The sequence below is a fragment of the Gallus gallus genome, chromosome 1 (assembly GCF_016699485.2).
Source record: "Gallus gallus isolate bGalGal1 chromosome 1, bGalGal1.mat.broiler.GRCg7b, whole genome shotgun sequence".
Taxonomy (NCBI): Eukaryota; Metazoa; Chordata; class Aves; order Galliformes; family Phasianidae; genus Gallus; species Gallus gallus.
Window position 1 is genome coordinate 116,203,891 of NC_052532.1, and position 24,036 is coordinate 116,227,926.

The following is a 24,036-nucleotide window of genomic DNA, read 5'->3' on the forward strand; positions in this document are numbered from 1 at the left end:
ATTTATGCATGCACACTGATAGATTTAAAATCTAAAAGAACAAAAATGGGCTATGTGCCATGTCAATCTTGATGTTATTGCTTGTATGAAAGGGAAAATAGGGACTAAACATCAACAAATGACTTAAGACAAGTCAGTTAGTTAATTATTGGTTTTCAAGTAATTTAAGCCTTAAAATTCTGTTTTCAGCACTTCATGTAATTACATCGCTATTAAAGAAGGACAACACATTTGATTTGTGTGCGGTTTTGTTTTATTTATCTTTAAATTTTTGCTCTGAAATAGGGGTATGTGGCTACCAATTGGTAAATTTTTAAGTTCCAATTACTTAAGTTCATTTTCCATTTCAGTCCATCCAAGAAAATATGCCAAATGCCTATCTAAGTGGAACATCTAGCAATTACATCCACATCTCCTGAGAATCATTGAGAAGAGTTCAGAAAAAATAGCCATGAATTATTTCTTTTCAGCTCACTGGGGGTACAAAAAAGCCCACATGCTTAAACAAATGAATCACAGCATCTTGGCTCCCTGTTAAACTTTGACAGATTTTGCATCTTGCAGGGTGAAAAGGAGGGAAGACATCATTGCTGTGATATAAATTGAGATGCCATAAGTTTTTCAGTACCATAGTAAGAACCTAGTTTGCTTGCCTTTACAGTCTAAAAAAAGCATGGTAATGAAAGCAAAGTATGGACACTCCTGATTATTTCTTGCTGTCTTAAACCAGAAGGATGATTCATCAAGCCTAGGCATGTGGAGCATCGTCTGGGAAGTAAAGTGAAGAAAGAGAATCTGGGAATCTTGCTTTGTGAGAGACTCTCCTCCTCTCTGTAATTATCCCCACAGGAGATCTCTGTGGACATTAGACTGACAGCACAGAATGTGAGCGGTGAGTAGAAATAGGGAGATCCTTAGGTGTTTCTGTCTTCACTTCAAAAACAGTGGTTCTACGCAAATGTTAAAAGGAAAAGATCCACAGTTAGACTACGTAGGAACTCTGACAGGCTGGATGGCCAACAGTGAAGTGGATAGAAAACTAGGCCCAGAAAGTAGTGATCAGTGGTGCAAAGTCTAGTGAGAGGACAGTAACTAGCAGCGTACCACAGGGATCAATACTGGGTCCAGTCCTGTTAAACATCTTCATTGAGGATAAAAGTGAAGGGGACAGAGTGTATCCACAGCAAGTTTGCAGATGACAAAAAACTGGAAGGAAAGACTGATATGTCGGAAGGTTGTGCTTCCATCCAGAGGCAACAGGACAGGCTGGAGAAATGTGCTGACAGGAAACCGGAGGAACAAGCCGGGGGACTAGTATGTGCTGGGAGCCACCCTGCATGAAAACATCTAAGGAAAAAAGAACCTGGAGGTACTAGTGGGCACCAGGCTGAACATGAGGCAGCAATGTGCCCTTGCAGCAAAGACAGCTAATTGTATTTTTGAATGTATTACACAAAGTATTGCCAACTGGTGGAACAAAGTGATCTTTCCCCTCTACACAGTGAAACTGTTCCAGTTCAAGGACCAAAAGTACAAGAGAGATATTGGAGCAACCACAGCAAAGGGCCACAGAAATGATGAAGGATCTGGAGCACCTCCTCCGTGAGGAAAGGCTGGGACTGTTCAGTCTAGAGACCATAAGGCTCAGGGGAATCAGCAATATGTATAAATACTTGAAAGGGAGGATGCAAAGAGGACAGAGACAAATTCTTCTCAGTGGAGTCCAGTGACAGGAAAAGAGGCAATTGGCTCAAAATGGAATACAGGACACTCTGTCTGAACTTTAGAAAGTTCACTACTGTGCAGGTGACAGAGCACTGGCACAGACTGCCTAGAAAGGTTGTGCTGGAGATCTCCTGGAGATCTTCAGAAGTTGCTTGGACATGGTCCTAGGCACCCTGCGTGGGTAGGGGTTGGGCTAGGTGATCTGAAGCCCATTCCAACCTCAACCGTGCTGGGATTCTATGAGGTGACTACATTATGTGTCTACATTGATAAAAATAGAATTTATTTGTGGTTGTTTGTTGTTGTTGTTGTTGTTGTTGTTTAATATTTGATTTTATTTCTTACAGAAATGATTCTGGTTTTATTAACTTTAACTTCCTACTATTTTTTTCTCTACTGAGTCTTCATTAGTTTTAAAGTTCATGAATTATTAAATGCATCTGCAATAGAAATATAATTAAAAGGTGTTACTGTGTTTATCCTAGTGACAACCAGAATTAACAGCAACATTTCTGTTTTATTTTGAAAGTTATATGAATGCCTGGGGAAAACAATCATTACCTATTAATATCTCAGGAAAACAAAACTAACATTTTCATCAAAAGGAAGCTTTACAAACGTAGTCAGGTTCCCCTACAATGCATCATTTAATGGGGAAAAGATGTATATTTACCCCTTTTATGTAGGAGAATACTGGCATGCCGGCGTCCATTTCCATTCTCAACATAGCATGAATAATTGCCGAGGTCTCCTTCTTCCACAGAGTTGAGAATCAATGAGATAGAAACTTCCTGTTCCCCAAGATGTTCCTTGAGAACCCTAAAAAAGAAATCATATCTGCTATTCTGCTGTTGTCACAGTATAGGATTAGATAATAATGACATAATAGTGCTACTTACAATTCACAACTCTCAGGCTTCAAATTTATCTACAGTTTTATGAAATCCTAATTAAATTGTATCATGCCCTTTTCTCATTCACTTCTAATGAAGAGGTTTAGTTTTGTAAATGTTAATGAGAGCTTCAGTTAATTGTATTTAAATACGATGATACACACACTTATAACACATTATTGCACACTCTGATGGGAGACCCTGATCAGTAGTATATAGAGTCTTGAAATGTTAGAACAGAAAAAAGTGAATACAGTTATTTTCAGGTTTAGAGTGATACTAGTAGTCTTGAGTAACACACAGTTTGGATACTGAAAAAAATATTACTTGAATGTATTATAAAATTTAGTATTGTAAGTCAGTAGAATAAGCTAGAATGCCAGATGCCACTCATTCAGACAGATGATATAGAAAAGCAAAGACCAGCATAACTTTCTACTTGTCTTCCTGTTGCTTTCCCCCTTATCAATATCAACAGTGGTTTTAGAAATCTGGAGAAGCAAATGAGAAACTTCTACACACTGCTCCCTTACTTCACACCTGACAAAATACGTGAAAGCCAGTCTAGTCTTCTGGGTCCTAAGTCCACAAAAGAAAAAAGTGGTAATGAGGTTTTTGTCATCTTTTTGTTAGCTTTCAAAATGCCAAGTCTGGTTGAAAGGCTTATGAATATTTTTACATAAGAAATGTAGCTGATCTAGTTGTCTTGTGCTATTTAGTGTATTGATCTTGAAATTTATACAATGAACTTGACGTACACTGATGAAATGTATCTCAATTTTGCCTACATCTGGGGACATAGAGACCCTGAATATCTATGTGGCCTTCCTGAATGTGGTAAAGGAAGTTTCTCCCTTAATACAGAAATAGTCCAGGCAAAAGCTGAAAATGCACGTGACTTTTGTCCTCTGATGAAGTAGTAAACTCTTATGTATAAGTTCAGGTGAAAATAAGCTCATAGTTCTATTATAGACAGTCATTGTAGATACAATACACCTCTGATTATTTAACTTTCTTGATAGTACACGATTAGATTTTCCAACATCTCTGAGTTTATCCATGATATACAAACACAGTCATAGACACACACAGAATTATAAATGAAAAAAAAGAATCTCTTTAGATCCAAGTAATAACATTATATTGGAGTTAGAAAGCTACGTCGAGTATGTTATTCACAATACAAACACTTTTTTTTTCTCAGTATCCAAATGAGATAACACTTTTAGAAACAGGAAAAGTACATGACGTGAATCACCAGATCCTTTCTATAACAAATATTTCAGCAGCTATAACCAGCCCACACAAGAGGAGGTTTGGATCTCACAGGCCAAATAATATCCCAGGAAACTCAGTTCTTTCTTAGAAGAAGAAAAGTCAAAACATTCAGAAAGAGAAGTCAGACTTCAGCATTTATTTAAGAGCCTGCATTTTAAAATACTTATTTTGACCTACTTTTCTTGATATATTTACTTTTATTTTTTCTCAGTAACTACTGGTAATATTTACTAACTTAGTGCTACTGGTTTCGGTAGTTTTCCCAGTTTGGAAAAGTCATTATGACACTAGTTGGGCAACCATTCTGTTCTTGCAGCTCTCTTTGAATCAGGTCTTTGTATATTTTTCTGTTCTCTACAAATGAAATTGAAAAAATTTAAATGAATGTTGCAAAAAAGGGGCCAAACCCCAAATGTTCCTGAATTAATCTATAGTAACTACTACATTAACTGTCAAAAAAGATATTGACTAAGAAACTATATATATATATATATATTTTTTTTACCTGATATCACTTTCCCAGACTCGACTATCATCCAAATCTTCAATAAACTTCTCCCCTTTCATCCAGTAGATTAAAGGACTGACATCTCCACTATATCCAAAGAAAGCTCGGCAGGTTAGATTAGCAGAACCCCCTTTTACAAAGAAAGAAAATATGTTATTTCAAAATTTACAAAAAAGATTCATATTTGAATCAGTAACTGTTTTAAGTAATGTACATCTGTAAAGACCCCCAATTTCCAATCATTGTTGGAAATGTCCAAACATATATCTATTATATATCTACTTTTCTTGCAGATGGTTTTCATTGTATTTCCTGAAAATAAAGACAATAATATTGAGTTTAAATTGAGTTTGAACGTTGCATAAGAACAGGATTTGATTTTGTATGCTTTCTCAAATCTCTAAAAATATTTGAACTTTATTATTATTATTTTCAATATGGAAACAAATGCAGGATGCTGTATAACAGGAAGATGAGTAATTATAAAATATGTCTTACCTGAACTGATTTTTGATTTTCTATGAAAGAATCTGACTCCTCTAACTGGCTTGAATTCTCATATCCACACCACAAAAGGTGCAGAATCACATTAGAAATTGAGCTGCTTTTAATCATTTTAATAAAGCTTACCTACAGTTGGTACAATATCATTTTTCAGCAATGCCTACTAAGGAGACAGGAGTGTACCAGTACTTGAAAACAGGAGAGAAAGGCCTCATTCATAATCAAAAGGTATGAACCTGCATCTCTGGTTAACCAGACAATTTAATATCATTCACAGCAAAGTTGCTAAATATAAGCTGAAGATCTTCAAAGAGAGAGCAAAAACTCTTTTAAATATATTTTCCGTGCTTCTTGGAGCAGTGGACAGGACTGCTCTTTGCAAAACCATCTTCTTACAACATCACCTCCTGAATGGTCAGTACACCTCTCTAGAAACCCAATTCCTTGGTCGCTATACAGGGAGAGCTCAGAAAGTGCTATGCTCTGGAGAGATTTTGTTGATTCTGAAGCCAATTGCAGGGAATGAGATGATCATTATGACACCAATTAACTAGAGTCAAGAGCATGAAAAACAGGATGTGATAAATGGGATGTGATAAACTTCTCAATAGTTCCCAGGACATTTAGGTAGATGCAAACTTGCTTTCTCAGAGCAAACGCATAGCATATATAAACTATAATACACAAATATGTGGAAATGAAATGAAAAAACAAAACCATGAAGGATTATGAATATATTGGCTACAGTCATCCAGTCTAGCATATGTTCAATGTTGTGAAATGCCTAGTAACCACAGCTCCAATCACTTTCAAAATGGGAGAAGGCACCTGCATAATTAAAGCTGAAGCAGGGCTCTGTGATGAATGGATAACCCCTATGCTGACACCAGTATCAGAAAGAAGAGTGCTATCTAATTCATCACTGCCACATCTTGGGCTTTTTCTGCAGCTTTCCTACCAAATCAGGGTACAGCAGAAACTTTTTGACTCTTAGGAGGTGCTAAGATCACTGCTGTAGGAACTGTGGTTTCTGGCCAATTTATCCAGGATTCACAGAGATTAGGCACCATGGATCCTGAACCATCAAAGGTCTCCAGGTTCTTACAGCTAACAGGCACCCCCTAAGAGGTGATTTTTTATGCTGTGCAGGCCTCTAAGACTAACAGGCGAATACTAACATACATAGGTTGGTTTTTTTTTCTTTCTGTTAAAAAGGAAAAAAAAAATATTAAGGGGAGAAATGTAAAGCAAACAAACAAAAAACCCCCAAACCCCCACAACCTTTGTAACATAATAGACTTTCTTAAATTCTTAAAGAACTTTTCTCCCTAAATAAAATATTTGAACACCTTTTTAAACACAAAATCCAAAGTTTCCTTTCAACATGAAATATTTCACCTGAGAAATTGATTGGGAAGGATGTACTGCCTCTTAATAGCACTGTATCAATTAGAGTTGCTGAGCAAAGACCATTAACATGCCAGGTGTTCAGCTATAAATTACCTATACAGTCTACCTTGACCAATCTTTGCAAAAAGCCAGTGGGAAGTTCATTAGTAGGTCATCAAGAAAGATTCAGTGATCATCTAATGACCAGCTGTGACCATTAACGAGGAGGTCTGTACTCTTGAGCTCACAGCACTTAGCAGAGGGCAGTGAGAGCTTACCTGCTGGAGCAGAGATGCTTACAGCTGTAGGTGCATGTAAGTAATGAGTAAAGATTTCCTGAATAACAATGTTATATACAGAGAGCGTGTTTTAGAAGCAGATCTTGATCCCTGCTCCAGGGCTGCCTTCACATGAGTGTGAGTATGCTAAGGCTTTATTTCTCAGTAGAAGCATACCTTTGAAGTGAGCAGTCAGAGAAAAACAGTTTAGAATGCAGTTTGGCTGTTCTATATGGGCAGTCTATTTATGAGAAGTCTGCAGATTTTTAGAAAGCAGTTAAAATTTAAGTAAATAAATACAATAGCTACTTTGTTTTGTGTTTAAGCTAGTGTACCAAACAACCTGTCAGCCATTTTGTAGGCATCATTCACAGTTTACCCCAAGCAAATGTTTTCCTGTGTGTTTTCCATGCTGAAAAAATTGTAGAACTGAGAACTGTAAATGTTTGTTGAGTGGCTATGTACAATGCTTTTTATGTCATTAATTTAAACTTTTCTGTGAATGCTGGATTATTACAGTTTTATAGTTCACCCTGAAGGGATTTAAATACATATTTTAAGTGAACTACTAGGGAAATCCATCTCTCTATCACCTTTTTGGTGAGATGCTGTAAAATCTTAAGAATGTTCTGTCTCAATCGGGATCCTTGTTAAGTTTGTTATTACTATTATTTAGTTAATTTTAACAGACTGAAGCCAAGAGTCATGAGAGTAGAGTCATTAAATGCAACTTAAATTCATTCATTTATTAAAAAAGTCAAGAAAGGATAAATAGGAAAATGACACTTTGGAGCTTCTCAGCAAAACGCCATTGTTTTGACCTTGAAAGAAAACCACTAAGACATGTAAAATGACACCTAAAATGTGAGCTTCAATTAAGCATTTTTCCATCATCCTTATTTCTGAAAATTCGAGTTGATTTTTGTAGAAGCTGGAATAAATATTGTTAAATATTACTGCTGTTTCCTGTGATAAATTCTCACTGTCAACTCTAGTTTGATGAGTTCAAACTAAATTAACCCAAAGGTCTTTGCTATTTTAACTAGAAATAGTTTTTGTTGCACAATCTCCTTTTGAGTAGACTGGAGTGTAAGGACGGGCGGCAAGAAAATGTACTTCCTTGCAGCAGACAAACGCGTACGGCAGATTAACATGCTGGTTTGTGCCCATTTTTGCTAATAGGCAACATCTGGGGCACTTTGTAAACTAATGCTTTGGGAACCTCTGTCCACGAGAGGGCACTGACTAACTTCAAAACATCTTTTTTTTTTAATCAAAACAAATTCTTATTGTATAAGCTCTAATTAAAAACACTGGCTTGCTAAGAACCTGCTAGTTGTAATTAGCAAAAAGTGAATATTTTCTGGTTAGCAAAATGTCATCTTGTATGGGCAGTTTGATTTGCACTCTTAATCATACAAGCTATCATACACTGTGATGACACCAGCTCCAACTTCTGATTCAACAGATTCTTCATGGGAAATGCAATGATTTTGTTTGAAGCAGTGATAATTATCAGACACCTTCCTCAACCTCTTTCTAAAAGAATTCTCAAAGATGTGTTAAAGAATTGAATTTGGAGCCATGAACAACATCTAGAAATGCTGAGGGCCAAGAGAGTGGAAATGTTAAGTGTGCTTAAATATGAGACTTCGTTTTATTGTACAATGTAAAGCAATTATAGCATTTACGCATAGACAGTACCTACACACTTACAAGCGTGCCATGTATTTGTAATACTGACACTTCAAAATGAAATTGTAAAAGGTCAAGGCAGATGGAATCAAAATCTCTCACACACAAATAAGATTCTTTCCGTTCATTTCAGAGGAAAAAGTACTGTCGAAATATCTTCAGCTTTCCAGGTGGGGGGATGGCAAAAATTACTTAATTCCTAGGTCTGCTGAAGAAGTGGATACTCCTAACAAAGTCAATGGCCCACTTAGATTGCCAGCGTTATCTGCCAAGCCCAGCAGGTAGGTAGGTAGAACATGTTCATGTTTTCAAAGAAGTTTCACATTCTAAGGCAGTTTCTGAAAGCCTTGTTGTAAACATGACTAAAAAGAAATAGAAGAAAAATAAGTGTATAGGCAGCTTTCAACCATGATACCTGATCATATGGAACCTGTAAATCTTCCCTTGAAGGATGGTGATCTGCAGGGATTCCTCTAGACTCCTTCCTTGCCTACACAAATCATCACTTGCTGCTATGCTGTCCACTGGTTCACATGACTATTTTCATATCTTGATAACTTATACTCTTTTACCAGATTGTAATTGTCTTATCATATCTTTCATATAATGGGTTAGGCCAAATTTTAAAATAAAATACTGTTTTCTGAAATATAACTGCAAGCTGGGAACTGATAAATTCCAAACTTGTCACTGAGTGGTATGTTGTGATGTCTTTGGCAAGTCATCATGTCTTACATCTATACAATTGCAAAGACACAATGTGCAATTTTTCTCTCCTTAGAATTCAGTGGATGTAGATTTGGAAAAGGCTGGGTATTGTCATTACACTAAATACTATCATGCAAGTGTGATACAAACTGGCTGGATGTGATTACACAGCTATATCTGTTCATTAATAGACTTGTCTCTATTCTGCTATGCCACTAAGCAGAAAGTTGATTGCATAGGACTTACATATTGAATGAGTTCCTCAGGCCACGAATATGTAAATTCAGAGTACACACAACCAGGCCTCCAAAATAAAATACAAAATAAAAAGATAAAAGAATCTGAAGGTTTGCAACAAGATCAGAGAGAGACTCTAGCTTTTGAACCCCTTCTGAATTTGTAGATATCACTACTTATTAAAAAGGTTAAAAATTACTCTTGAATTTTTTATTTTTAGGTTTTTTTTTTTTTTTAAAGAAAAGCTTCTGTCTTGCTCGTTAGAAGTTTTTCTGGTTTTTTTTTTTTTTTAACATAGAAAGTAGCCCTCATTCAGCAAGAGGGCCAGACTAATTTGCCCATGGGCAGTCATTCACTGTCACATGAAAAGCCTTGTACTGCACAGGGCTTCCAGCTGCTGAATTACAGTTCAACAGTACAAAAATCAATGTAGGTGTCTGTATGTCACTCCTTACATGTTGCCTGCCAGCACTGAGCTGTTTGAGTCTGTTGTACTTAATAAGGTGCTATACTGAAATATACATGGTAAGATCTCAGATTAACCTTAAAGTATTAAACTTTTCTGACGGACTGCATCACAGCCTGTGAAGGAAAAGAAACTCAAATTGCTTTTGCTTGGAATGGGATCTTGAGAAGCAGGACTGCTATAGACAGTCAATGAGAACAGTGACTGCTACAGCAGACTGCAGAGAAAGAAGTGATCTATGGGACTCTGGGCTTAAAATGCCCAGGACATCTCTCAGATATGTACGTTGTCTCACTAACCTTCAATTCACGAGGAAACAAAACCCCTGAATGAATAATCTTGATTTTCCTAACAGCAGGGCTCTCCTCATGATAGATGGTAATGTCAGACTGATAAATTAGCTGTTCAGTAAGAATTTTTCATTCTTTTCTCTTCAGAAGTACTGTGTGAGTGGGAGACAACTTGCACAAGCATAAAGCAAGAGTCACTAAAGAAAAGCAAATTCACCAGAATTGCTTTACAAGCTTAACTTTTACTCCAGAAGCGCTCTCTCTCTCTCTCCCTTTCCTTTTTTTTTTTTTTTTTTGTTTTTGTTTTAGTCAAATGCATTTCTCTAACTCTTTATTCTTGTGCTCTCTGCCAGATCAAATGACAATTTCTGTTTTAAAAGCCTAGCTGTTTTTAGATATGTCTCAAGAAAATACCCTTTATAACAAAATATCTCCACTAAAAATATCAAAGAGGTGGCTTTAAATGTCAAACATCACTTGTTTTTCAGCTCTTATGGTCTTACAACTATTTATGTTTAAATCTGTCTGTACTGCACGTTGCTTAGCATTCTTCAGTCTTCTGTTTCTTTATTCTTCATTGACCATACGGCTTTTGACTATGGTACTACAGTTTTGCATTTTAGTGGTGCAACATGACAAGAACAAGCTTAGATGAAGATCTCTTTGCATACAGGAGTCCTATATGGGAAACAATACCCTGAATGGTCTCTACAGCTTGTAAGTGAGGCAGATAGTTCACAGACCTATGAGTGCCTTTGCCCTGCAGCAACCTCTGACTGTCCGGATGGCCTCTCATGACCTTAGCTTTGTGAAGTTCCATGTCACAAGGGGGTTGTGTTTTGGGAGACTCCTAGGGGAGCAAAAAGGGTTTCCTGTTTATCTTACATTTCAGAGAGGTTAGATTAGGCAAAATTTTAAAATAATTTGCTGTGCCTCCAGTACTGATGTGCCATCAGTACTTACTGATGAGAAATACATGAAGAGCTAGAAATTCAGAGTTCAGTACACGGCTTGGAGCCCCCAAGAAACTGTCAAACTGGGAGAATTACTCTACAACTCAAAGAGGATAGTTTCAAGCCATTACAACTCACATTTTCTCCATTCCCATTGAAAATCCAACGTCAAAACAAGAGAATGAAAGTGGAAATTGGACAGCTTCTCTGAGGCAGAACACCAGCATCACTAAACATGTTCTGTTAAGGAGCTACTGGTATATAATGGGTAAACCTCAGTCCACCCATGAGTCCTGAAATCACAATCATTTTGTAGTATAATATGCTTGCAGTGCTATAACGTCCTTTCCATTTTGCTTTCTTTAACCCATGAAAGCTGTAGAAAGAAGAAACAATTTCTTTAATATGTTTTCTTTTACTTTTTCTTCTATTTATTTTTTTAACCTGAAGATTATTGACACAACAGATGAAACCATTTAAATCTCTTATCATGGAGGTTTTGCTATAAATGTTGCTCCTTCTGAACAGAACACACACGTTTTGCTTTGGTCTCTTGTGGGTGTTAGTCTACATCAAAAAGCACTGAACATCAATCATGGCAGCCAGCTGCAGCACCAGCACCTTCCCTCAGTCTCCTGCTCAGGTGCACTGTACAGTGCTTTCCATGTGAGGGAAAGGCAAACTCTGTCCTGGATTCTAGATAATGATAAATTAAGCACTTTTTTTTCCAAAATAGTTTAACTCTGGGGAGCTGTAGCAAACAACTTTCTGTGTCAAAACACACTTAAACAGCATTAATAATCTTAAGGAACAGATCTGGCAATTCAGTTTACATACAAATTATCACCTATTTAATGTCTACTGGCTATTTTAGCCCTGGACTAAGCACTTAGCAAGCAAAGACAGAAATGGAGCTTTACTCTGGTTTTGTAATACCTGTGCCTTCTCTGTTTCGGAAAGAGAGATTGTAGTGTTTGTGTAATCATTAGATACATTAGAGTTCACATAGGAAATGCTCAGCTTTTAAGTCACATATATGTAGGTTGCTCCGAAAGTAATGCCTCTTATTTATTTCCACTGAAACTACAATCAATACAAAGAGCACAATAACACTGAAGAGCAAATTCTTGCTGCACGTTCCTGCCTCACACAACAATTTTTCCCTCTGGTTCCTTTTCATGGGAGCTTCTGCTTCACACCGAAGCCTGCCTAATGCCCTCAGCCCCAGAAACGTGCTTTTTCTTACTCTTGTTTTCTGGATTGATGAAGGCCTGTGATCCCCAACTCGGTGCTGTTCTTGCATCACATATGCCAGAGGGGGCAGTTAATCTTGTTCTCCTGAATATAACCTACTCAAGGTCTGGCTCTAGGTTGGATACACTTCCTTGACAGAAAAATGGCCTAGCCATACCTAGGATTAGGTATGCAAAAGGAAGAAGCAGAGCCAGACGTGCCCATCTATGTTTGAAGCAGGTGCAGTGCTAAGCATCATAAAACACGTTTTTTCAAAAATAATTTCCTCATCAAGAGCAATTAATCATCAGTTTACTTTTGTTTCTTGTACATTTCTCTCAGGAGAGACCTGAATGCTGGAAAATCCGGGCAACTGCAAGACTTACATAATTTATCTTCTCGTAGCAGTCCTGTGGGCCTATAGTCCTCCTTTGTTCTTCTTTACTTGCAATTTCTACAGTTACGCTGAGGAGGGCCCTGCCAACAAAGATCCTGAGACGTTTAGGGCTCCTGCATACAAAGCCAAATACCTGAAGTCAGCTAGCAGGACATCAATCCTCACTACTGGCACAGTTGTGAGTTTCCTTACTGGTTTGTATGATGTAGCCTTGTCTTTCTGCACACCCACCAATACCATATTTTTTGTTTTGCTTTGGTTACCTTTTGTTTGCTCTGAGAAGCATGGAGAAGAAAGTGAAGCAAAATTTCACCTTGCTTCATCAAAGCCCTAGGAACGCAGAATGTTGTTACACTGTGACTTTTAACTATTTTGCAGGCCTCAAAGTAAGGAATGAAAGCAACTATGAATGACAGTAGGAATGTAAAGTACAAAGGCTGCTGGTTACAGGAATAGAGACAAAAATGCATTATGTGATATTGCACAGATTGGAGGCCAGCGTGTCTGACAGTGCAGCTCTCTGCAGAGATGGAGGGTGCCTACGAATAGCAGCCCCACTGCTCATCCAATCCATGCCCCACCCATGGCTTCCAGCATGGACATCTGTCCATGATGGAGCTATCAAACCCACTGTCACTTGTGACATGGAGCTGGAGTTTTAATCCAGGTCTGCAGAAGAAGAGGTTTTGTTAACTCTTGCACTAGCATAACTCTCATGTAAAGTATACTGTTACAGTTAAAGGCTTTGCCTTTTAGTGCTGCAATAATTTGTATGTGCTGTTACCAATTACTGATTAATTAAGCAAAGATGCAGTTTTAGGAAGTGTTTAGTATAGTGTTTACTTTCAGTCATTTGGCATCTAAATGTCATCCCTTTTAAAACATGGTAATTACAGACATAAAAAAATGAGTATTATTTATACAACAGACCAAAATGCGTGGCCTTAGGCACAAAGTAATGCATAATTGCATATTCAGCCAATTTCCTAAATGCATCATGTACACTCTTTATGATGTTCACACTTTGTTCCAAATGAAGTCCTATGGAGTAGCTGAAGTAAGATCACGAGGAAAAAAAAACTTCAAAATTCTTTCCACTTTTGCAGACAAATATTTCTTAACTTGGGATTCTTAATATTCAAATACAAAAAGGAACAAAGCAGCCACCCATACAGAACCAAAGCAAAAATCCCTGTCCCAGCAGCTGTACCTGACAGTGCTCAATAGCAGAATGTCAACATCTAGATATCAGAGCCACAGTCCCTGAAAGCAGCCCTTGCTTTATGATGAAAATGTTGACAAGCTTGGAACTACAGCAGTGCTAATAATTAAAAGGAGGGTCATATGGCTGACCTCTTTGGCAATTATCTGTCTGTTCTAGCAGGATGCACAGTATTGATTTTAAAATGTTCTGCCTGTATCCTCATATAGTACAGTAAGGTGTTTTGGTAAAAAGTATTCCAGTTTTTAATGTTTAAGTCAGTGTTGTGTGGGCAGGAGTTTTGTCATTGGGATTAGGATGTGACCTCTCCATGGATACCAGGAATCTGGATGGCAGTAATGAGGTGTCCTTTTAGAGGCAGGATTGCTGGCCCCTCCCAACCAACACAGCAGTAGCTAAGGAGAAGATTCCAGCAAAAGGTTGAGTTGGGGGGAGGGAGATATTGTTTTTTATCTTCAAAGCAAAAGCCCTCAACACGTCTGGTGCTCTGTGTTTCCACTGTCGTCCTTTCACATCCCATGCCCTCCTCCCCATCCTAGAAATCTCCTTGTCTGAAGATGGGTGCAGGATGAACACTCGAGCATCCTGCTCAGGTGAGGAGCAGCCTGAACTGTATTAAGACAGAGGTACATCTTACACCTCAGTCTTGATATGAGAGCTCTGATCTGCCAGGCCTCTTCAAGACTACTTGATATTTTAAAATTTCATCATTTAAGGAGTCATGAAGAAAACACAGCAAAACACTGTAAAAGAGATGTGTGGGAACTGCCAGACAGCAGCTGCTTTTCTTCATTCTAAAGATGAACCTGCTGTAGCTTTAAGAGTAGCATTACAAATTAGAGATAGCTAAGAGAAGCAGTTGGCCATCCTGAATAAAATGATTCATTCCTAATATGATTAGCATGTGTTACATATTAGAATGTAACTGAAATGTAAGTTTGAAAAGAGCATTTGTCAACAAGGCACAAGAAAAAGGTTGACGTGACATTTTCTGCATAAATGAAGACTTTGAGGAAAAAAAATCTGCTTTTAATGTTCATTTTCAAGATATTCCTATTGAGAAGCTATTAGTGACTCAGATGTCACTTTTAAAAAATAAATATATATATATATATTCTATTGACATGGAAGATATTGCAGATGAGCTGTTTGAAGACCTGCAGGCCCCTAAGACATTCAAAGAATGCAGAGCACTTAGCACTTCCTTTGACTAAGTAGGACATCACTTAAAGTTACTACTGCAAATTATTTCTTATTGGTTAGGCAGAAACAAAAAATACACTCCTACGTATCTCTTACATAATTTTTACAGATTTATTAATGAACTGACCATAAATGATCAATTACTGGAGTAGACACGCTGAACTAGAATAGGAATAAATTTCTGTAGTTTAGGCAGTGGGATGGAAGAGCAGAGGTATTCAGGACACAGGATTTTTGATAAAAATGGACTGCCATTCTGGTTTCCTGTTTTTTTTTTTTTATTTTTTTTATTTTTTTTTCATACCTCAGAGCTGTTAGCTCAGGATAGTCCCAGAAGAAGGCTGGGCTTTTAAACCAAGATGCTGGGATTTCTCCCAGGATTTGCACTTCAGGAATTCAGGTGCTGCAGGAGGAGGCTTGGAAAACCCTGTGTAATCTGGGTTGGGCTTTACTTCTGGGAGCTTTAAAACTCTTCATAAGGGAGAGCAACTTAGTTGAGAATTCCAAGGTTTTATGGCTAACAAACTTTATATTAGTGACCTTGGAAACTTTTTCATGGTTTCCTGATTGGAAAAATGTTCCTTGAAATCCAAGCATGAGTTTCACAAAGGCACATCTTTCAGTATGACTTCCCTCTTCACATCTCAAGACCAGAGATTCAGCAAGAACACTGGCTGATATACCAGTCATATTGCACAACAAGGCTGCCTTTGAGATGAAAACTGTAGACCGATAAGAAATGCAGACTTCCGGCTTTACTGCAAAAGGTGTAAAAGGCCTTGCATGATTGTTCATATTCCAGATGAGGACACTGTAAGCATGGGGAACTCCACTGACTCCAAAACCTAATATGTCTGATCTGCTAAAATACTGTGAAGCCCACATGATGTGGGTGAAATAATCTTTTGCCAGAAATTTCTGACCTTGAAATTTAGACGCAGTTCCATCTCTGCTACACGTGTTGTGTACAATTTTGGGATAGTCACTAACATTTCCATCCTAATTTATTTGCCACCAGCTCTCAAAGCAATTTTGTCCTCTAGTCCTCTGTTTTGTTTAATTAAACTGCAAGGGCAGGAAGTCAATGAGATTCCACATTAGAGACTCCCCAGCATCAGTTGAATGAATGAATAGTCTTGAGTACACTAAACAGTGAAAAAACGTGCAGGCATAATAGCTAAAGTATGGAAAGCAATATAGCTGCAAAAGGTTGTATGAGGTCAGCTGTATTTCTGCAATACCAGAGCTTACTCATTCTAAACTGAATCAGTGATATAACTGTAGGATGTGTTGCATAGTGTATTTCTATCCTTACTATATATTTTATGCAAACTAATGCAATGGATCCTCCATTAGTGGAAGCCAGTAAATGTCACTGTGATAACAAGTATTACTAATTACATTTCAGACTGTTATTCCTTCATTCACTATTTCTTCGTCTGTTTATGAAAGAGGTTACTCATTTTGGCAGGCTACAAAAGGAAGTGTGAAGAAAAGGGAAGATTTATTAATGCTTTTATGTAAAGGGTGTCAAGTTTAATTCAGTATAAGATGTAGGGCAAACTTACGTGCAACTTATTAGGAAAAGAATAAAAGCTTGAATGGTAACAGACTGGAGATGGTTCTAAACAAACTGCCAGTGAAACCTTAGTGAAAAGGACCCTTGTTATCACTCCAGCCTAGGCTATACTTCTGCCATGAGGAAACTGCATAACACTTTGTAAGCTAAGAGATGACTCATATGCTTCATATTAAGCATTTACATAACCATTTATAGGCTGGAGGCATTGGATGATAAGGTTCATGGGAGAAGAGAATAATGTCTCTCATGCCTATCGCACACCTAAAACTTTTTTTCTGTTTTAGAAATCTTGATTTTGGTAGAGATATCTTTGAAATTATTTTGTAGTTGTAATTTCCCTGATCTTTCCTTCTCTTTCCCTTCCCATTTCCCCTTCCCTTCTCTGCTCTTTCTCTCCTGACTTCTAGTGGCCACAGTGCATTCTGCATGCTCTTGTAGAAAAAAAAATAGGCACTTGCAAATTTAGAAAAGCTATTCAGTAAAGATAATAATTAGGGAAAACATTTTCTAATCACATTAACTGCAATAAGGAAGCTCCAATATGTGGAAGAAAAGAGTGTGTTGGCAACATTCCATTAATCTTCTAACAATACTCTGCCATTTATCTACAATCATGGTGAAATCTAGCTGCTTGTGATGAAGAAAAAGATGTATGTATGTTCTTCCACGACTATCCATGTAGTATGTAATGGTCCAAATATTACTACTACTGCAAGAGATTCCAACTTTATTCACTCAGAACATATATAAATCTTAAAGCCTAACATCATAGTTCTAGTTGTCAGTGGAATTATAATAAGGATGAATTTGTATGCAAACTATATATAGTCCGACTTTTTTTTTTTTAATTGGGTAGAGATGATATTTGCTAGAAGATGCTGATGTGAAGAAATTGAAACATTCATTACAGAGTTTGAATAAACGTCTTCTGTCCAATTATAATTAAAATATTTCTCATTTCCATGCTCTATGAACACTGTGTGCCCCATATATTGATTCAATTCTTTCTGTAATCTAGTAGGAAAACTCCAAACATATACTTTGACCCACTTCTTTTCACAAAATGATCAATTGCACCTCTACTTTTATGGATATTATCTTCTATTTCTATACTGTCTTCCAACTGAGCTTCTCACTGTATCCTAAAGTGTTGATAAATAGTGCAACAACTTTTCCAAATCTAATCATTGGCTGTAGTGTAACAACTTTTCCAAATCTAATGATTGGCTTTATTAATGTTCACAATTGTTAGCATGATGAGAAACCAGTTGCTGAAGTACAACCCAGCCTGACAGAAAAATTCCCATCCTACTCTGGGATTTCACCCACAATCTTCACAGCACTGTGGCATTTTACACAGTAATATGCCATCTGTTGATGGTTGGCAAGATAACCCTCATCATTACCACTGCCCAACTCAACAGCTGTAGTAGTGTAATGAAATACAAAACTATTTAAGGCTCATACTGCTGTGAGACAAATGCATGAGAACAGCAAATTTTACTCCTCACAAGCAAAGGTGTGTCACCTTGGAATGTTTTATTACAGGTGAACGGTAAGCAAATGGAATTTGAATGTTTGTGTGGATTAAAAAAACAAAGTGTAGTCAATCTTTCATCCATGGATCACTGAACAATTTTCAGTGATCGAAACAATCACTGACATGCTTTCTGTATTTCTGGTTTGCACTGTCAAGAGAACCCTAGTGAATGCTGCCTGTCTTCCACCCTCAAATGAGTTTGAGATGACCACATACAAAAGGTGTATGTAAACTGGAAGGAGTAATCAGAGAGCAACTCCTCTGAGAGCTGAGCTGAAAAGGTGAGTCTTATTCAGCTGGAGAAAGTGAATACAAGAAAAGAAAAACAAAGCCAACCCATATGTTGCAAGAAAGGATTTTATTTCTGGTGTTAAGGGTGTCATAGAATCATAGAATGGCCTGGGTTGAAAAGGACCTCAAAGGTTATCTGGTTTCAACCCCCCTGCTGTGTGCAGGGTCGCCAACCACTAGACCAGGCTGCCCAGAGCCACATCCAGCCTGGCCTTGAATGCCTCCAGGAAGGGGGCATCCACAACTTCTCTGGGCGACCTGTTCCAGTGTGTCACCACCCTGTGAGTGAAAAATTTTGTCCTAATATTTAACCTAAATCTCTCCTGTCTTAGTTTAAAACTATTCCCCCTTGTCCTATCTCTATCAACCCATGGACACAGTTGTTACCTCTCCTGTTTATATGCTCCCTTCAAGTACTGGAAGGCCACAGTGAGGTCTCCCTGGAGCCTTCTCTTCTCCAAGCTAAACAAGCCCTGTTCCCTCAACCTTTCTTCATAGGAGAGGTGCTCCAGCCCTCTGATCCTCTAAGTGGCCCTCCTCTGGACCCGTTCCAAGAGCTCTGTGTCTTTCTTGTGCTGGATCAATGTAGAATTCTTACTGTTAATACAAAAGGTAGTCATGGAAACGCAATAACTGCAGCAGAGACCTTTCAGACCACTAAATCAATGTCCTTAGTGTGGGATATAATTTTCATACTTCCAGCCTACTTAGTAGATATCAAACTCTTCTTGTACTGGAGCTTAGCCAAAAGACCAGAAACAAAGTTGCATAATTATGTGAGAGATTTGGATAGATGCCAAAACAAATGTGTTTGGATTACGTACTATATAATTAGTTTTTATTCATTGTAAAGCTTTATAATTCTGTGGAATGCATCCCCATTATTGGTAGATTGAAATATATTCCCCTTGGGAGAATTTTGAAGGAAATATTTACCCTCATGAAATAAACGCTTATTCTCATTCTCCTCTGAGCTGCCTGATAAAATAGTTATGGTAATGGTTCCTTTGCCTACTTTGCCAGTAATCTCCCTGGTTTGCTTAGGTTCAAGCTGAATCTTCTTGGGGAGGTATGGATAACAATCCAGTTTAAATATTCTTTCTTGCTCTTCTTCTGAATTCACAAAGCACATAAAGATTCTAAAAGTTACATTGAGATAAGCCTATTAAAAAAACAAACAAACAAACAAAAAAGCATAAATTGGAGGACAATCCAGAGCCTATAACCTCATCGGATTTGACCTATTTAGTAATACCTCTTCACTAATTCTTATCCTCCTAAGAAAACAATTTTAAGTGAATTGAAAGATTCATGTATATAAATTGCCTGGAACTATTCAAGGATGGTAATAAAAATAGGATAGAATTTGGAATTCTGTTGGTAGAGAGGAAATTCTTTACAGATCAGAGAGACTGGAGTTAGTAGAAGGAGGAAATACCTACTAGTAATGTAAGATAAGAGTACAGGGTCTTCCTGAAACAGAGACAGGCGGGGTCTTTCCAGTGTCTAAGTAGAGGCTTTTAGCTCTCATTCAGCACAGTGACAGCACATCCACATCCCTTCCATTTACTCAGGAAACTGCAAAGGACAAAATTCCCAATTGGGCTGGTCCCAGACCATACAGACCATCATTATAGCTCCCTCATATTTACACAGTGTTTTTACATCTTTCTCTTATGGCCTCAAGTTTTGCCAGGGGAGATTCAGGTTGGGTGTTAGGAAAAACAACTTCTTTCAGAGGGTGGTCAGGCTCTGGAACGGGCTGCCCAGGGAGGTGGTGAAGTCACCATCCCTGGAGGTGTTCAAGAAACGTTTGATGTTGTACTACGTGACATGGTTTAGTGGGAAGTATTGGTAGTAGGTGGACGGTTGGACTGGATGATCTTGGAGGTCTTTTCCAGCCTTGCTGATTCTATGATTCTATGATTCTTTACCTTGATCAGAGCCATGTTTTTCATGTTTGTGTGTGTGTGTGTGTGAGTTTAAACAGGATTTAGCTGAAAGACTAGAGAAAAGTAGAAAATATCAATACACCTCTTGACATTTTCAAATTAACTTTCATCAATGTTTCCAATTTTAATTTGTTTTGAGCACTTACCTACCCAGACAAAGGAAATGTTCTTCAAAGGGTGTTAAACATACTCAAAAGGAAATGTGACTTACTGCTTTTTGCTGAATTAAAAGAGTTGGCTAATCCAAAATGAAATATCTTATTTCATCATTGTTGCACTAAATGTTCCTGAAAATCTTATTTCACTCCAACCCAAGTTTTCACTCATTTCTTAACCCTTGGCAGATTCAAATCACAATGCCTGAGCTTTGGTCATGAATGTGTGAACATATTTCTTTACAGTATTAAGCTCCTCTGTCAAAATTGTACTTTCACCATCTCCTAACCTTTCCAACAAATGGTATTTGGTAGAGCTAGAGGGAAAGTGGAGTCATTCCAGACATCTGAATTGGGTCAAGTGGTGAGATGTAAACACAACCTGTAGAATGTTGTGTGCCTTAGAGCTGTACAGAAGCATAGAGAAAATATGCAGAACTTCACTAAAAAGTATTTTTTTTTCTGCCAGCTTTTTTATAACCAGATGTCACAGAACACAGGTGACATATTATCTAGTCTTGAAATTACCTATTACCTGTAATGCTCTCAGAAAACTCCAATCTCACAGTCATTGTGAAATGCGCAGAACAAGGATTTTATTGGCTAAACTATTGTATGTGGTTCAAATTTCATTTAAAACATGCCATGTGAGTGACTTGTAACAGATTACATGTTTCTATGGTCACTGTCATTCTGCTGAGATGCAGAGAAGCTTGTGGACATGGACACACACCAAGTCTAAGAAATCATAGAGAAGCCTGTACAGATTTTATTCTAAAAGCAAAAACTAAGTCAAAGGACTTAGCAAGATAATATGGAAAGATGATTTCTGTAGGTCCTGATTTTTTCTGGGCAACATATCTCCAGAAAAGCATGACTTTTACAATACTCCAGGCCAAGATAAGTTTATCTGTCTATCCGTAACTTACAAAAAAAAAAAGAGAAAACAGGTGCACAAAATTGAAATAGGCTGTGGGTTTTTAGTCTTGGAACAGTGTATGTCATCACAATAGTATTTTCTGTACAGATTGCAGTGATTTCACTGTCTCAAGCTGAGAAAAAATTGATCTTTATTTTAGCACTTCTAATATACAATAAGGAGAATTACTTGTAAATTTCAGAAGAATAGAGGTGTTAAAATCTCCTGAACCATAGAGGCACAATGTTTTGTGTCCAGACTTTGACTTGCATTTCAGATACAATCCTTATTTTGTCCTACTCCATGTACCTTTGTCATTCAGAATTAACCTCGCCAAGAAAGGTATTAAGTGGAATAACACCTGCCACGTGGACCTTTCTGTTTCCTCAGATCCTATGTCCCCACACTGTACAAAATAAATAGACTGTTCTTTAAAGCTTTGCTTAGGATTTTTTCCTTTTAATGTTCAGACTAATTTGGATTGATGTTACAGAAGCTACCTCTGGCATTTGGAAGATAATGCTAGGGATTCCACCTTGTGATTAACTAAAAAAGTCTTCACTACTGCAAAATCAGGTTACAAAGCAGTTATCGGCATAAGTGTAGAACTATTAAAATGCTCACAGAATGACAAAAAAAAAAAAGTAATAATATATAAATCCAAATGTATAGCCAATGCTTTCTGATTCTGAGGTGCTATAAGGACAACCTAGTGCTCTAGCAGCCATAACTGACCATAGGAAGTACAGTTACAAGGGCTGCTCTGAAGGTAGTGCCTCTCCTTTCATGATGTTGGTCCATGGCACCAGAAGCGGATGTTGGTGGTATGGCAGTAGGGTTTGAACCTTTCCACCAATATCCCATTACATTTTGTTGCTGTATGACAGATGGCAGCAGAGGGGCAGTCTGACACAATGGTGTCTGACATGGAAATGCAGATGAAGCAGAAGTCTGTCACTGAATTCCTCCATGTGGAAAAAAATGGCACCCACTGATGTTCATTGATGCTTGCTGAACGCTTGTGAAGACCAGCAGTGGATGTGAGCACAGTGAGGCAGTGGGTTGTGTGTGGTGGGTATGAAAGAGTGGGTCACCTCTGCTTGTGCCGAGTGTTACAAGTGTGGCATGCATGCTCTTGCTCATTGTTGGTGAAAATGCATAGCTTATGGTAGTGACTATATTGAAAAATAGTGTTTTGTAGATGAGAATTTCCTCTATCAAATAGTCTTATTGTCCTCTTTCTATCTGTTGATGTTTTCATAGAAATAAACAGAAGTAATTACTTTCAGAATGACTGATGTGTGTATATATATATATATCCACAGTGATTTGCCTCCCATTGACTGACACCCAGCTAACAGTACAATTGCCTGCTGACCAATACCCCACCAGCAGTGCAAGGTCTCAGCCAATGCCCAGCAACCCTAGACCAGTGGCTGCCCCCTGGCCAACTTCCCACAGCTTTAAGGAGGTGGTACAGAATAACTCTTGGCCTAATTTAGACCACCTGTCCTGGCTGTGCTCTGCCTCCTGCTGCCACGCCATAGAGACAGTGGCTCTTCCCCACCAAGTGACCTGCTACTTCCATCACTCAGCAAGAATGAATTGACTGAAACAGGATAACACCTAAGCAGATATTTGGTTCAACAGCATACAAAGAACATGGTTTACTTTAAACATCTCAGTTCCACCTTTGCTGCACTTACTCTAATCAATTAGGCAACACAATTTTTATAAAGGTAACTGAGTATTAAGGGCTGAATTGAACTGACATCAAATGATCTGAGGGGAAGAGATAATTTCCATCAACCTGTTTCAGTATTGGTATAATAGATATTGTAGCAACACTAAAGAATTTTTTGAAATATATTTCACATTCCTGTACTCGTCTGTAATAGTTCTTATCACAGGTGCTAAATTCTAGATACAGATAATAGATGTACACAAATATGCATTTACTTAACTTTAAGTATTCAGCGATCCCTGCTGAATTATTCCATTTTTTCAGTTGAAGAAAAATTGTTTACTTGGGAAAGCATCTAACAGTATTGATTTTTGCTGATACAAATCCTCCATGATTAAAACTATTTTAATTGGTCTTAACTTTTGGAAAAATCCTTTAATCTTCTTCTAAAAGTTTCTAAGAGTGGTCTCACTCTCATTCATGACAATGACCTAATTAAGACTAATGGACTTAAAATATTAAGACTAGAAAAATTATTCCAATAGGAAATTGTACTTGACAAAAATAAATTATAGGCTACTTCCAGCACCATGAGAAGTAAATACTGTTTTTTTAAAAATAATTCTAAGAATTGTTTATACATGAAAATATTAACATTTTTTTTTCTTGTATTTTGAATTTAAATAGTGAGAACATAGCCATGGGGAAAAAAATTAAGCATAACTTACCATGTTAGACACATCTTATATCTGAGTATAGTAAAGTAGCACAATCTTTCAAAAAGAGTAAATATGATATGCTTGGCAAAATTACCATTTTAATGATGCTCACATTATCAGAAAATCAAAATACATCAAATTAAGGAAGTAATCTAGTGTAAACCACACTGTTCTTTCCTTAATGATATTTAAGTAGTGATTACTATGAAAATATA

At 37.5% G+C, this 24,036-nt stretch overlaps 1 protein-coding gene across 2 annotated transcripts in view; it reads right to left on the minus strand.

The window, feature by feature from the left end:
• The window catches only part of IL1RAPL1 (interleukin 1 receptor accessory protein like 1), a 702,165-nt gene that overhangs the window by 26,932 nt on the left and 651,197 nt on the right, over positions 1-24,036 (minus strand). For both annotated transcript variants that reach the window (XM_425563.8, XM_046903219.1), the window contains exons 7-8: positions 4,402-4,534; positions 2,399-2,544 (exon numbers count right to left, since the gene is read on the minus strand). In XM_425563.8, the coding sequence (XP_425563.3) occupies positions 2,399-2,544; positions 4,402-4,534 (279 nt within the window). The remainder of the gene's footprint in view (positions 1-2,398; positions 2,545-4,401; positions 4,535-24,036) is intronic.